This window comes from Pieris brassicae, chromosome 2 (assembly GCF_905147105.1).
Source record: "Pieris brassicae chromosome 2, ilPieBrab1.1, whole genome shotgun sequence".
In the NCBI taxonomy this organism is placed as follows: domain Eukaryota; kingdom Metazoa; phylum Arthropoda; class Insecta; order Lepidoptera; family Pieridae; genus Pieris; species Pieris brassicae.
The window spans coordinates 7,771,568-7,784,986 of record NC_059666.1 but is presented as its reverse complement, the minus strand read 5'-3'; the positions used below and the strand labels follow the sequence as shown (position 1 = coordinate 7,784,986).

General features: G+C 32.6%; 1 protein-coding gene across 3 annotated transcripts in view; it reads left to right on the top strand.

The window, feature by feature from the left end:
- LOC123720325 (protein outspread) overlaps positions 1-13,419 on the top strand; it is a 208,880-nt gene that overhangs the window by 184,980 nt on the left and 10,481 nt on the right. For 2 of the 3 annotated variants that reach the window (XM_045676885.1, XM_045676883.1), the window contains exons 5-6: positions 2,864-2,936; positions 3,534-3,701. In XM_045676885.1, coding sequence (XP_045532841.1) covers positions 2,864-2,936; positions 3,534-3,701 — 241 coding nt within the window. The remainder of the gene's footprint in view (positions 1-2,863; positions 2,937-3,533; positions 3,702-13,419) is intronic. The other variant, XM_045676884.1, reaches the window with a different exon arrangement.

The window sequence follows — 13,419 nt, the reverse complement described above, 5'->3', positions numbered from 1 at the left end:
GTTTTGGCTTTGGCGAGTGTTTTCTTCTATAATATGTAAATGTGTAGCTGTAAGTAAAAAAAATTACATTGTTTTTACATAAACATGATTTTCCAATAAACACACATTAAATTTTTTTAAACTTTTACCTTCATATATAAAAGTCAATAGTGTGACAACTATTTAGTGGATTTGTTAAATCCCGTAGAAATCCATGCCGCGAGGAATTAAATCGAATAATTTATATAACAGAATTAAAATGAATTTTGAATTTATTATGCAACGCCCATAGTACATGGAAAAAACGTGATCACTAGCATTCTGCAATAACAGGTATATTTTACGTATATTCGCAAAATCTATGCTTTCGTGATGTCGTGTACCAGTTCTAGGAAATTGTTAACGAAACGCAGTAAGTAAATTTTCAAAACATAATGAAGTGAATCAAATTCCAAATAACTTTAATAAAGTTTCGTTAACATTTAAATTATCGGTAGGGCGTGAGCCTTAGGAAATACTGGTATAGACTGCATACTTGAGGTATTATTAAATAAACAGTAACTGTACTAGTAATGACAATGTAATGATGTCATGCAAATGTAACGATACGGAAAAATCGTCATCAATTATCGAAACGGCATGTAGCTTATTGGTCGAAATAGAAAGAGGTATGTCTGATTACAGCCTTCGTGTAATTACTTAGTGGAAAACACTAACGGACATAACATCCGTATATAGATGAGGAAGCCAGATAGAAAACCAATTAGCGCGGCCAGATTTAGTATGGCCGGAATTAATTTAGAGAGAAAAAGATTCCATGAGGACTAATTAATGTGCATGGTACTTTGTACAGACAGATAATCGTTTACAGGAATAGAACATTACGATCAGCTGTGTTTGCTGCAATCTGTCACTTTAAAACTACCGCTTATAGTAGTATCAGAATTAAACAAACGAAAAGAACAATACAGATCGATTATAATTCATTTAATCAACTGTTTGAACTTGTTTTAACCAACCGCATGGCGTTACATGACTCTTGGTCTTCTTAAAACGTTAATTTGTAAAAAGTAGGTGTTACGGATCTCGATTTTTGCGACATTTTACGTGAGATGTTCGAACAGTATTTATATCTCTTCTTCTGGTGCCACTTTCACGACGGTGCCGGTCCACTCCAGTACCAGCCCGAATCTTGCCCTTATTTATAATTATACAAAATTAATCAAAATTTGTTCTGCGGGTAACAAAATAGTGCTTCTTTGTGTGTCTCTATTCTTACGACTAAAATCACAAATAAACAAAAGCATAGTACACCTTAAACTTGTTAAAAATATCAGATAAGACAAAAGTTTGTATTGTTCGCTGTTATGAAACGAAAATTCATATAGACAGATATCAGTGCGTTCACCTCTCGGCCAAAACGATAACGGCTCGGCGCCGGCACTGCTCGATGTTTTACCAATTAATTTTATTATCCCAATGAATCATAGCTGTCAGTATCTATTACTCCATATTGCCATTAAATAATTTAATTTACTTTATAAATTTACTAGAATATTACATTATGTAATCATTTTATTGTAGTAGGAATTAGAATAAATCTATAATTTATAAGATAATTTATATATACAGTGTCCATACTAGACACGGTTAAACGATCCAAGTATTTAGCCACTATCTTATAAAAACATTTCTTTAGTTGCTAGATGTTCCTGCGGCGAATATAACTAACGAAAGTTTAGTATAACTGTAAATAGGTCAGTGTTAACTAATGAAAGACCATGATATTCCTCATATTGGCGTTGCGTAGATGTGTGGGGTCACGCTGCATCTTCTACCGCATTTACCACGGAATGTGTTCAGAGCTCGTATTAATAGCTCCCTGTTCTATAAAAAATGGTTACATTATGCTAGTTGTAATTAGTATTAATTGATATTTTGGTTTCCAATAAAACAAAGCTAAAATATTGTAAACTTTTCATGAGTTTTCCATGAGTAATTGAAGGCATTTCACTCTTCAACGTTGCAAAATTGGATACATGTTGGCAGGTTGTTAAGCAATTATTAGAATCAATTTGCAGCCAATTATTCAATCTCAAATGTCGATTGACATAATATCGCTCACATTTATCGAAGAATGCGCTTTCGAACGATTATCTTATTCTCGATGTTTCCGGTCCGTAGCTCTGTTTACATGGGTGGACCTGGACAATTTTTCTATATCACAGTAATTGGAATTATTATGAAATTTGTATGATAACAGACTCTGTATGAAAGCGATCCAAATAAAAACACAAACGTGTATCGGGGGGCAAACGATCCTACGGGACGCCGAAAAGTCCATGAGCACCCTTTTTAGTGGGTGCGTTGCCGGCCTTTGAGGGTGGAGTATACTCTTTCTTTAAACAAATGGAGGTCGTATCTTCTAGGGAAGACCCTCACTGGGAGATGATGATGATGATTCCCCAGCTCGCTAGACACATTTCCAAGGGAGTCGTTGACCGTTGAGTAGGTACTCATACTGGCCCCTTGCCCCCTTGGTCAGAGCAGAGAAAGTACGAATTGTGTATAAGTGAAAACTTCTTTTTACAGTACAATGAATAAAACATATTAACTAATCACATATATGGCAACAAATTAATTTAGACAAATTAATTATTTCAAATAACTAGCTGGCGACGCACTTACACTCATATAGAACTGTGGAAAGCAACAGACACAACTATGCTATTAATATTTTTCTATATAACCTAATATGTGATGAGTCTTCTCTGACAAAACAAAAACAATTATTTTTTTGTTCAAATCCAGCAACGGTCGTTTGATGAACTATTAATTTCTATGTCAAGAATATGTGTTCACCATTTACAATTTCATTATTCAGGGACGACACAAGCGCAATGCAACATTTCCCGGGGGACAAACGGCCAGTTTATTACAGTCTACTACTACAAGAAGTAAGTTCAGTTACTTTAAAAAAAGAATCTAGATCATTATACAAACTTAAAATTAGTTTATTGAGCTGCCAAACCATATTTAAATTTGAAATTTGACCGAGTAATTTAATTGTGTATCAATAAAGATCTTAATTTTAATAATTATAATGAAACTAACTATGAGTATTATAAGTTTAAAACAATCATAATCATAGCAATAAATCTCTAGTTTTAACGGTTTACACGTATTTTATATATTGTTGTTATTATAAAGTTTTGCATTAATATAAAAAAGTTAATATTTATTATGCATTTCTTAAATTTACTAAAACTATTTATGTTTTCCCAAAGATAAGTCCTTCACTTGCAAACCGCTTTTACTAGAATTCTGCGCAATTCAATTAACTTTTGCTTTATGCATTACAATAATCACGATAAAATATTTATTTTATTTACGCAAAAAATAATCTAGCTGCCTATTAGTGGTAGAAATGAAGTGTTAATGATGCTTATAAAAAAATATCTCTTTAATTTGGTTTTTATCACTTTCAATAATAATATTCTTGGTATACGTCGCGGCTCAATCTCCAAGTAACAAACGTATCACCTTCCATAAAGCTCCTGTGATTGCAGAGTACTCAGCAGATGCATCAACTCTGCGTGATGCTGCAGACTGCAGCAGGCCTCGATACAACTGTGGGGGAACCACCACTTGGCCAGGTCCGAGGGTACAGCCGCCGCAGCCTGAGATACCGAGCCTTACACCAACCAATGTCGACACCAAAGGTAGTGAGCTCATCCACTACAACCCATTATGATATGATATGTTTCTTTGATAATCTTTATTTCATAGACATGTAGTTGCCTTCTGTCTGACAGTCTAAGATGTTTGACTATTAAAAAGCAATGAATCTACAACTTTTTTTGGTCTGGGCCTCAGATTTCTCTATCTGCTTCGTGATATTTTTTTGTCTAATAGGAAGTAGGCGATTCTGACACACGTTGATTTTTTGAGTTTAAAGCACGTCGGTTTACTCACCATGTTTTTCTACACCGTACGACCGAGTAGATGCGCACATAGACAGAAAGTCCATTAGTGACCAGTCGAGGTTGGAACCTTCCTCAGAGATGAGAGTCGCACACTGAAGCCACTAGACCAACACTAGCAGTGCTCGAAAGATTATATTATTAAGATTATATTATATTATTTTAGTTTAAACATGTAGTTTGGGAAGTAACCTAAATCTTTATCCTTAAAACCTTGTCAATGAGTGAAGTGAAAATTAAAATAATCTAAATTAAACCGGAATATCCTGCAGTAATTAATTAATTTACTGAATGTGTTACCTTGGATATAAACTATTGCGTTAGCGGAGAGAAATAAATAACATCCGCGCATTTCGTTTGACAGTTATTTGCATATAAATTCACGTCCTTGATAACCTGAAGTAGCTTTTCATTGAGTCGGCACTCCCACCGTGACGTCAGCACCGTGCATGCATCTGATACAAGCTTTGGCAATAGATGAGAGACTCTTTATAATATTTCGTAACGAACCGTATAAGATACGTAGAAAGAAATGCTACAAAATTAAGATAGGGACAATTACAGGTCTCCTTAATAAACATCGTATATACTTGGCGCGACAGACAGTCCCTTCCACAGCTATTTCAGTGCAGAGGAATCAGTCATCCACGTAGTTCTGGAATGCGTGGCTGTGGTTCCCCATCGAACAGACATCCTCTCACTGAGGTCGCTCCGTGAAGCCTGCGAAGTGCTCTAGAAACTTCTGAGCTTCTGGAAAGACCTAGCCAGGACTTAACGCACAACGGACACATACATAGTGATAAATTCGTCCTAATTCAACATAAATATAGACCTCCGTCTGTGACCAACATAGGTGATTTTACGTAAATAAAATACATACTAAAAACTGTTAACCGTGTATCTTAAAGAATTTTGTAACATTTCATAAATTTGTTTGTTTATGTCTCTTACATCTTTAATAAAAGTAATACATTAGTGAGATAATGTTTACGTGCGGTTAGATGTAAAACGTCCCGTTAAAGTCCTACCCACTTCATGGTGTTCGTGTAGATTTGCATTTCAAATGTCCCATGAGTTTATAATTGCAAACCTTATTAGTGCAACCTAAATAATTGAGAAACGTCCGTCGTATTCAAATATTTGTCAATTAGCGGAGAATATCTTTGAGTAAATAAACGAACGACTAATTTAAATTACAGTCTATTGTTTATCTAGTCTATTAATTTAAATTGCAATTTAAAAATAATAGTTTTCTGTCGCTATTCTGTTGTAATTATATTTTCTTAATTACCATTAAAATTCAACAACCATTTTAACACTCACAGGTTCTGCTACGCAAAATGGATGTGTACCCTATGCCAATAGATGGCTTTCAGCTATATCAGACCCTTCGCCATTGATGCGCTCAATATTAATAATAATATATTATAACTTTCAATAGAAGTTGATATTAGTAGTAGATATTTCTTAAAATTGATTAAACCGCCTTTTTCATATAAACAATGTACTAATCAATTCTTTAAGTTAATTGCTTGTAAAAAAAACAATGATAATGATAAAATAATCTTTTCCACAAAATATAGTAAGTAATATTTTTCCGATGTTTGTACAGCAAACATCCGTCTATGCGCAAGACATCGCGTCAATAACTGCACCGTTATCACCACTATTAATTGATTAATACACGTTCTGCATATATTTGCATTTACCGTTTTCTACTGAGCTAATCAAGGTTTAGTTATTTCAACTAAAATAAATATAACTCTGTAAATAGGTTGGTACTTTACTTTAATCAGAGGGTTTTGACAAGGGACACAAGGGTGGATTGTGTAGATTTTTTTTTGTTCCTATTTTTTTGATTTAAATTCTTCTTTATTTATATAGAACACAGGTAAGTGATACTGCCGCCGATAGAAACACAATGATAAGGGCTCGCGAGTGCGGGTTTGAGGGCGGGTTATGAGGGTCTCCTAATAATAATTTTTACGTGCACCTACTAAACGTACATGCAAACGGCGCAAAATTTGACTAAGCCTACAAATTGAAGTTGACGATATTCGTATATTGAGTTATGAAGCTCATAATATCAATATTTGGAAACGCAACCGCAGTCAGACCACAAATAGACTATGAACTAATTCTTAAAAAACTTATTGAACGGTTTTGTTGCTAGTACACCACTAACATGAATCACATTGACTCGAGATTTAATTCGACTAAACACGCGGCACATACATTTCTTTGTTAAATCTATATTACAATTAATTACTATTTACGTTTAATTATTAAATAATATATGTTTCGGAATGCTAGACGCAGAAAAATCACCTATAAGGCTATATACTTATATAAGTTAGTCAACTCCATAGCCGGTATAATTAATTATAGTTTAATACATTTTAATTATAATTATTATTGGTAATACAATACAAGAAATAAATAAAAATACATTTTAGTGCATTGTGAGGTTGGTCAATTATTTTATATAATTGCTTTCTGTTGTGCTTTCGAAATTTTGTCACACATTCAGAGTCAATATATAACATTATTTATTTTTATCAAATGGTAAATTAGTCGTTAACGCACTGTAAAAAACTCCCGTGTAAAAAACTCAATTTAATTAATCATACAAAATAAATCCTTTCATATCTTAATTAGCGAAAACGATAATCTAATATGCATTTTAAGCGCTCTATCACTCGCTTAGATTATCTACATTAAGTTGGCAAAGGCATGCGTGTGCGCACCTGGCTGATCCTAATTACTGATCTAACGGCGTTAGGGCTAACCTTTAATTACAGATTACAAATCAAGATACTACGAGTCTTAATAATTGGCACATTCATTCACTTATTATTATATGTATAGAAATAGTCTATACATATAATAATTATTATTAGTCTGTGTAATGTAATATTACTTTCAAATCAAAATATGGAGGTCAATCCTAATTATGTTAGGGTTTTTTTAAGAAAAGTCCGACCACGTATTTTGGAGCCTCCTGGCATTGATAGTGTCCATGTTTCAATTACCGTCGAGTGTCAGACTTTTGCCCCAAAAACAACAATATAATAAATTCTAAACAATTCGAAATTAACATTTACTACCTAGCTCTCTTTGCGGGAGTAGAACTTACGAGGAGAAATGGTAAGAGACCCTCCGCCACACTGTTTAATCCCTAAATTTAGTTATACAAGTTTTTGATGGAAAACTGAAACCTTTGGAACCTGAAATCGTTCTCCTCGTTGAAGCAATCAATCATGGTAATAAAACACATCACTGAAATACATGAAACCGGACCGAAAAAGTTAGGCAAACGTTTCACTTTGGTTGCAGCCAGGTCAGGGGATTTATATTGTTATTATAATGGAGTAATTTATTCGTAGTGCGACGTGAATAATTACTTAGGTCGTTACAATACTACGTGATAGCTGTTCGCCGATATTTTAACAATAACGCTATACCAATTTACTTGTCATTGTAAGGTCTTTTTCTCTCGTATTGAGAAATCTGTGTGAACCTAATTATTTTTATGTTGCTTAAAGACTCAAATGGATGTCCTCGGATCAACTGTACTCTATCTCCTGTAAGGTTTTATCACACATTGCCTGTATTATTGAGCTAAATAAATATCGTTTAACATATTAGCCTTTCCTTGTGTACGGCTCGAAGGACCAAAATGTATGGTTCGGGGTTATCGGATTTTAGTTTTACTCTATATTAACCACTCGCGTACAACAACAAAATATATGCGAAATAGTGAAATGCCACGCTTAAAAAACTAAGAAAGCCTGAGTGAGCAAAATGTATTATAGCCTTGGCGCGTACACCTTGCTTGTATCTCATACTGTATATACATTTGTAAGTCGGCCAAAACAGCAATAAAAACTAGTAGCTAGCAAAGTGTCTCTTATATAGACATTTCATACTTCTTTTCCATTTGGAGAACCTAAACGCTCATCCTTGGCGGCTTTACTTATTTCATAAAAATATTAACACATACTCATCACATACTTTATTAAATACAGAAAAAAAACCAGTGTCAATACAACCTTTTTAGAATTCGTGCCTCAAATTTATTTATCTGTTTTCTGAAAATTATTTTTTCAAATTGGTAGTCAGCCGTATGATGATGCCGTTTTTGGGTCTCAGGCATGTTTTCTCACGATGTTTCCTTCACCGCACGAGAGTGTGTTAAAAGATTGGTCGGGGTTCAAACCTACGACCTTAGGAACGAGACTCTCACGCTGAAATCGCTAGGCCAATACTGCTCCTGAAACCGTAAACGCCTCACAAATTATTTCATAAAAATTTACAGAAATTTATTTTAACAACTAATGTAGAAGCGAAATATTGCCTAGAACTGTCTAACATATCTTACATAATTTCGTGAACATGCTTTCATGAATATAATAGCTTTATGGATGGAATAAAGTGAAGTTATTAGAAAACTTTCACGCACTTTTTATTGAATCACAAAAATATGTCCAATTTAAAAGACAAAATACATGAAGGGGGCCGCGTCGATACAAACCAGGTGACACGTGCTGGCGCATTTCACTTTCATTTCTAGCCGCGGAGACACTGAGTATTTTATGGATAAGTGAAGAGCTTTATAAGATTATTTTGTAAAAAAAATTGCTTAGTGTTATTGATATATCACGCTCTGTGGTTTTATTAAACATGTTTTTATTTTAAATGCCGGCAACGCACTTGTCTGGCAATGTCCATAGGTGCCGTATCATTTAACATCAGATGAGCCTCCTGCCCGTTTGTTTCCTATAAAGGAAAAAAAAATACAAATTTATTACTATCGCAGATGGTGTGTAGTTTGTTGTCACATAACAAACAAACAATATATAACCGATAACAATTATTATATAATACATTAGAAAAATACAAATAGGTACATTCATTTTTAGAACAAATTTATTTTTATCACGATTATTAAAGTTGAAAAACTGTTTTATTAGCATTTAATATAAAATACAAAACTGTTTAAAATAATTTACTATCTCTTAGTGAATGCGCTTGCGTCGATGCGTGACGATTGTGACAGATCGTTGGTAAGATCTCGCCGTTTTTGTGTTATCGCGAGAAGCACTTTGCGCCACGTAGGAGTGCTTTATGTATCATTAACAAGAGAAAATAGCCTACTTAATATTAACAAATTATATTCGCTTCCATGAATTCACTTATTTCCGAAACAATTCGACTTAGGATCCCTCTAAAAAAGAGCATACCAACCCTTAAAAACCCGGCAACGCACTCGCGAGCCCTCTGGCAATGTGTATGTGTTTGTGGACAGTGGTATGCTGCTGCGGCTGCCCCTTTTGCCTTTTGTTCTATAAAAAATCATACCATTTTATTTACATAGGGAAAGTAGATACTTTCGGCGAACACTAAACATACAAAAGCTCTCGATGTCTTAGCCTATTTATACAATCGTAAGCTAAATTGATTAATTTTGTATATAATGGATTCCATATATACAGACCATTTATTCTAAATTTATTTAAAGTGTAATCAAACATTAATGCAGAAAGAAAATCACGATTTTATCACTAACCACAGATTTTTCTACACCTATTATAATTAGGAGACTTGGATATATTAATCTAATAGATTTGATAAAATAATAACATGAATTTAAATATTTTAAATAATAAATATCCATATATCCATACAATAATAAAGAACAGAACGGTCCCTGAAAATTCATACAACGTATAATTTTAACCTTTTTCGAATATAAATAATTAAGTTATTAGATTATTGGATACAATAACTTTCTAAATACCTTTCGTCACATCACACTAAAGAATCACTTATTTATTTATTTTAATAAAGTATTCCTACTACTACTCATTAAACAATAACATTACACAAACAATACACAAAAGCCAAAAACGGAATACACATTCAAACATAAACATAAAGCACAGTTTTACCTATTTATACAAAAAATATAACAAAGTACAAATTCATACTAAATTCTAGAATATAAGTTCTAAGATCCATTGATCATTATAATAAATATTTAATATAAAGGAAGAATAACAAAGCCATTATTAATAAAAATTACCAGAGGTTAGAGGTAAAAAATATTTAATATTTTTAAACATTCTTTAGTCACATTAAATATATCTATTTGCTGGTAATTTGTGTTATAATCGGAAGGTATACGATACATGGCTAAGTTATGTAAATAGTTTTTATTCGCCCTATTTATTAGACTTGGTAACATAATTCGCTAAGTCCCGACTATGAAACTTTCCCCTGAGTTTCTACCCTTCCAATATAATTGCTGCCATTATATTCAATAAAGGAAACTGGAAATTGGGAGGCTATTCATTTAAATTGACATACCTGTATATATCAAATAATTGAGTAAGAAATAAACTCCACAACCTTACTTTCTCTCTTGCAAAATTGATTAAGACGTTTGCGTAGATAGCCCTTGGCAACATCTAAACACCATGGCAAATGATGCAAATGGTTTTTGCAATCAGGCCTTCGAGAACGTGTTTTTATTCCGTTATTCATCTTCCAATTTGATAATGTGGAAATTGCTGAAAAGGAATGTAGTATGTGGATTTTGTTTTCGCCTTTGTTGTCTACCGCCAATGCGCGGCAAGTGTCAAAATCGAAGTCAAAATTGAAATACAATAATCTAAAACATCCATATTTTTACACAACATCTAAAAATCCAAATGAAATTGGAGTCACAATTTCTATATTAAATGACAAAAAAATAGGATTCTAGAATGGCATGTATAAGTAGAAATTATCAGTGTCTCTCTGAATTCTTACAATTTTACATATGATTTTCGATATAAAAATAAACATTTATCATTCTTCTTACACTCTCCTGAAGCGACCTCTAGTGTTTAAAGCGATGAGTAACTAATGATTTTTGGGAATCGTGACGCTATTAAATTAAGGCAAAAAGTAAGGACTTTCCGACCATTAACCGACGTCGAATATTGATGAGTAACAGGTCAATGGCCTTAGTATAACTTAATATCAAATGCATATTCAGAAATTCCGATTAATATATGTATTTATTTATTAGTAATCTTACAACTAACATACATGGTATAAAACAAAACACTTAGACAATATGCAAAGGTTAAACAGATTATATAGATAACAGAAAACATAAGCACATTAATAGACAAAAAGAAAAAAAACTAAAGTGGTACTGTTAAACGAAGTGAAAGTCTTACCGCCTCCTCAAATATTTCCTTAAATCGTCTTTCGTGAGGTGGAAAATATCAACATCATTATAATTAGTGTCATTATTACATAAAACTAGAAATATTGGCGAATTAAATAATATATTTATTTTTCGTATCTACCGACAATGCCATAGAAAGATGATTTACTCAATACTTATTTTTACTTTGTATCAATAACAGTGGTGTAAATTTATATATAATAAAACGTAGACGTGAAATCAACCATAGTAAATATTAAATTAAAGATTTTTTATTGTAACTTATGCTCCCATACAAAATAAATGCAGAAGCAATAATGAGTTCTTATTCACATGGCGTCGTATTTAACCTGTGCCAGTGGGTGTCAATGATTTACACCATTGCAACCATTCATATTTATTAGTTGGCCATTTTTTCCGACATAAATCGCACTGAATGACACGAATGACACCCCGACACGGTCCTATTAACGTTCGAGATGGTTTTTACGTCGTTTTTTGAGATAACTCATGCTAACTTCATCATAACTTCTTTTGGTAGATGGAGTTTCTTTTCACATTTAAGCAGGGCTAATTGTTTTTCAAAATACTACATTTGCGGAAAATGGTGAAAGCAAATTCGAAATTTAAATTTAAAATTGAGCAATCATACTAAGGACAGACTATACAATGATATGCTATACGTTCAACGACTATTTCCAAAACTGTCGTAATTGCGTAACTGATTAATAAAACTAATAAAAAAATTAAAAAGTAAAGTTGCACTTATTACTGCTAAATGTATATGATAATGTTCTAATTTTATACATTATTACTTATATTAGATATTAATAGTAATACACCATAAAATAATAAATATGTAAATGTGCTCTCGACTGTATGAATAAACGCACCTCATAATTATGATTTACAGTGCACAGATAATAGATCTTCATAGAGGATGCACTATTTCCATCTATGTTGACGTCATTTTTGTTTATTTTGTCTATTGATACGACCTCTGTGGCGATTTAATTTTAAAATGGGGCCATATTTGTATATCTATGTCATGGATGGTTGAAAACCGTTATTTAATATTCTAAAGAACGTGCTTCGCATTGAATATTTAAAATTCTTGAATTCTTATAAAAATTGAACCGGTACTGTTATTGACTTGGTAAAAAATCCTTTACTGTTATGCAAAGCAAATATAATATTAGACTCCAATTAGATCTTTTTATATAATTCAATTATTTATGGCTCGATATTTATTATAAACATAAAAATCGTGAGAAATACGTTTCAAAAACATAAATTGCTTTTGTCTATTTAATAAAATTATATTTGCTCGTTTTAAATACAAAATCGTATCCTACAACAAACTAACAAACAAACCAACTTAACAATAATTTTCATTCTAAATTCAAATAACTGTCGTACATATATTAAAAGATCGTTTGCAATTTAACCTATTTCGTTAAAAATAATTCATGAACGTTGCGTGTTGCGCCGGCGCCATTTAGAGCCTTTAAGGTGGAAGGAAGGGCACTACAATTTCGCATAATGACGGGTTCTTATATATCATTGATCGTCAGTCTTGAGATCGCACTATAAAGCTGGTACAGAATAGTATGAATAAAAGATACGTTCTACTAAACAAAATATGTTTAATAGAATTTGTTTCGATATCAATGTAAGTGCTTCTACTTTAGTTACTGTATCGGCTACATAAATGTTTTTAACGTTAATAGTTTTGCATGAGAATCGTTATTGAAGTATAACTAAACAAAAGTGTCGTTGATTTGTACGTAACATAACCTCCAATATTAAATATGTTTATAATTATAATCCTTATGGTATACGAGTACATGGTTCGTTATTTAAAAACAGCACACACAGTTTATAAAACACAATTCCTTATAAAACGAAGTGTAAACAAAGCTTAACAGTAAATCATCGTGTAAAGGGTGCTTATTCGTGCTCTTGTTGTCGACCTTGGCACGCGATTCCCTCGTTGGGATGCCATTGTGTTGCTAGGCAACGGTCTTTAGTCAGCTGACAGCTGACAGTTAAAAAACCGCCTAAAAGAGGCAGAAATTATAACGATGTTGCATTGTACAAATTAATGATAAAATTGTTTGGTTCATATCTAATTATTTATTTTCAACGTAACTTTGATTGTATTAATATTGCCAATAATTGTATATTGAAGACGCAACTTGTAGAACATTTTTATATTTTTATCATAGGACATTTTTT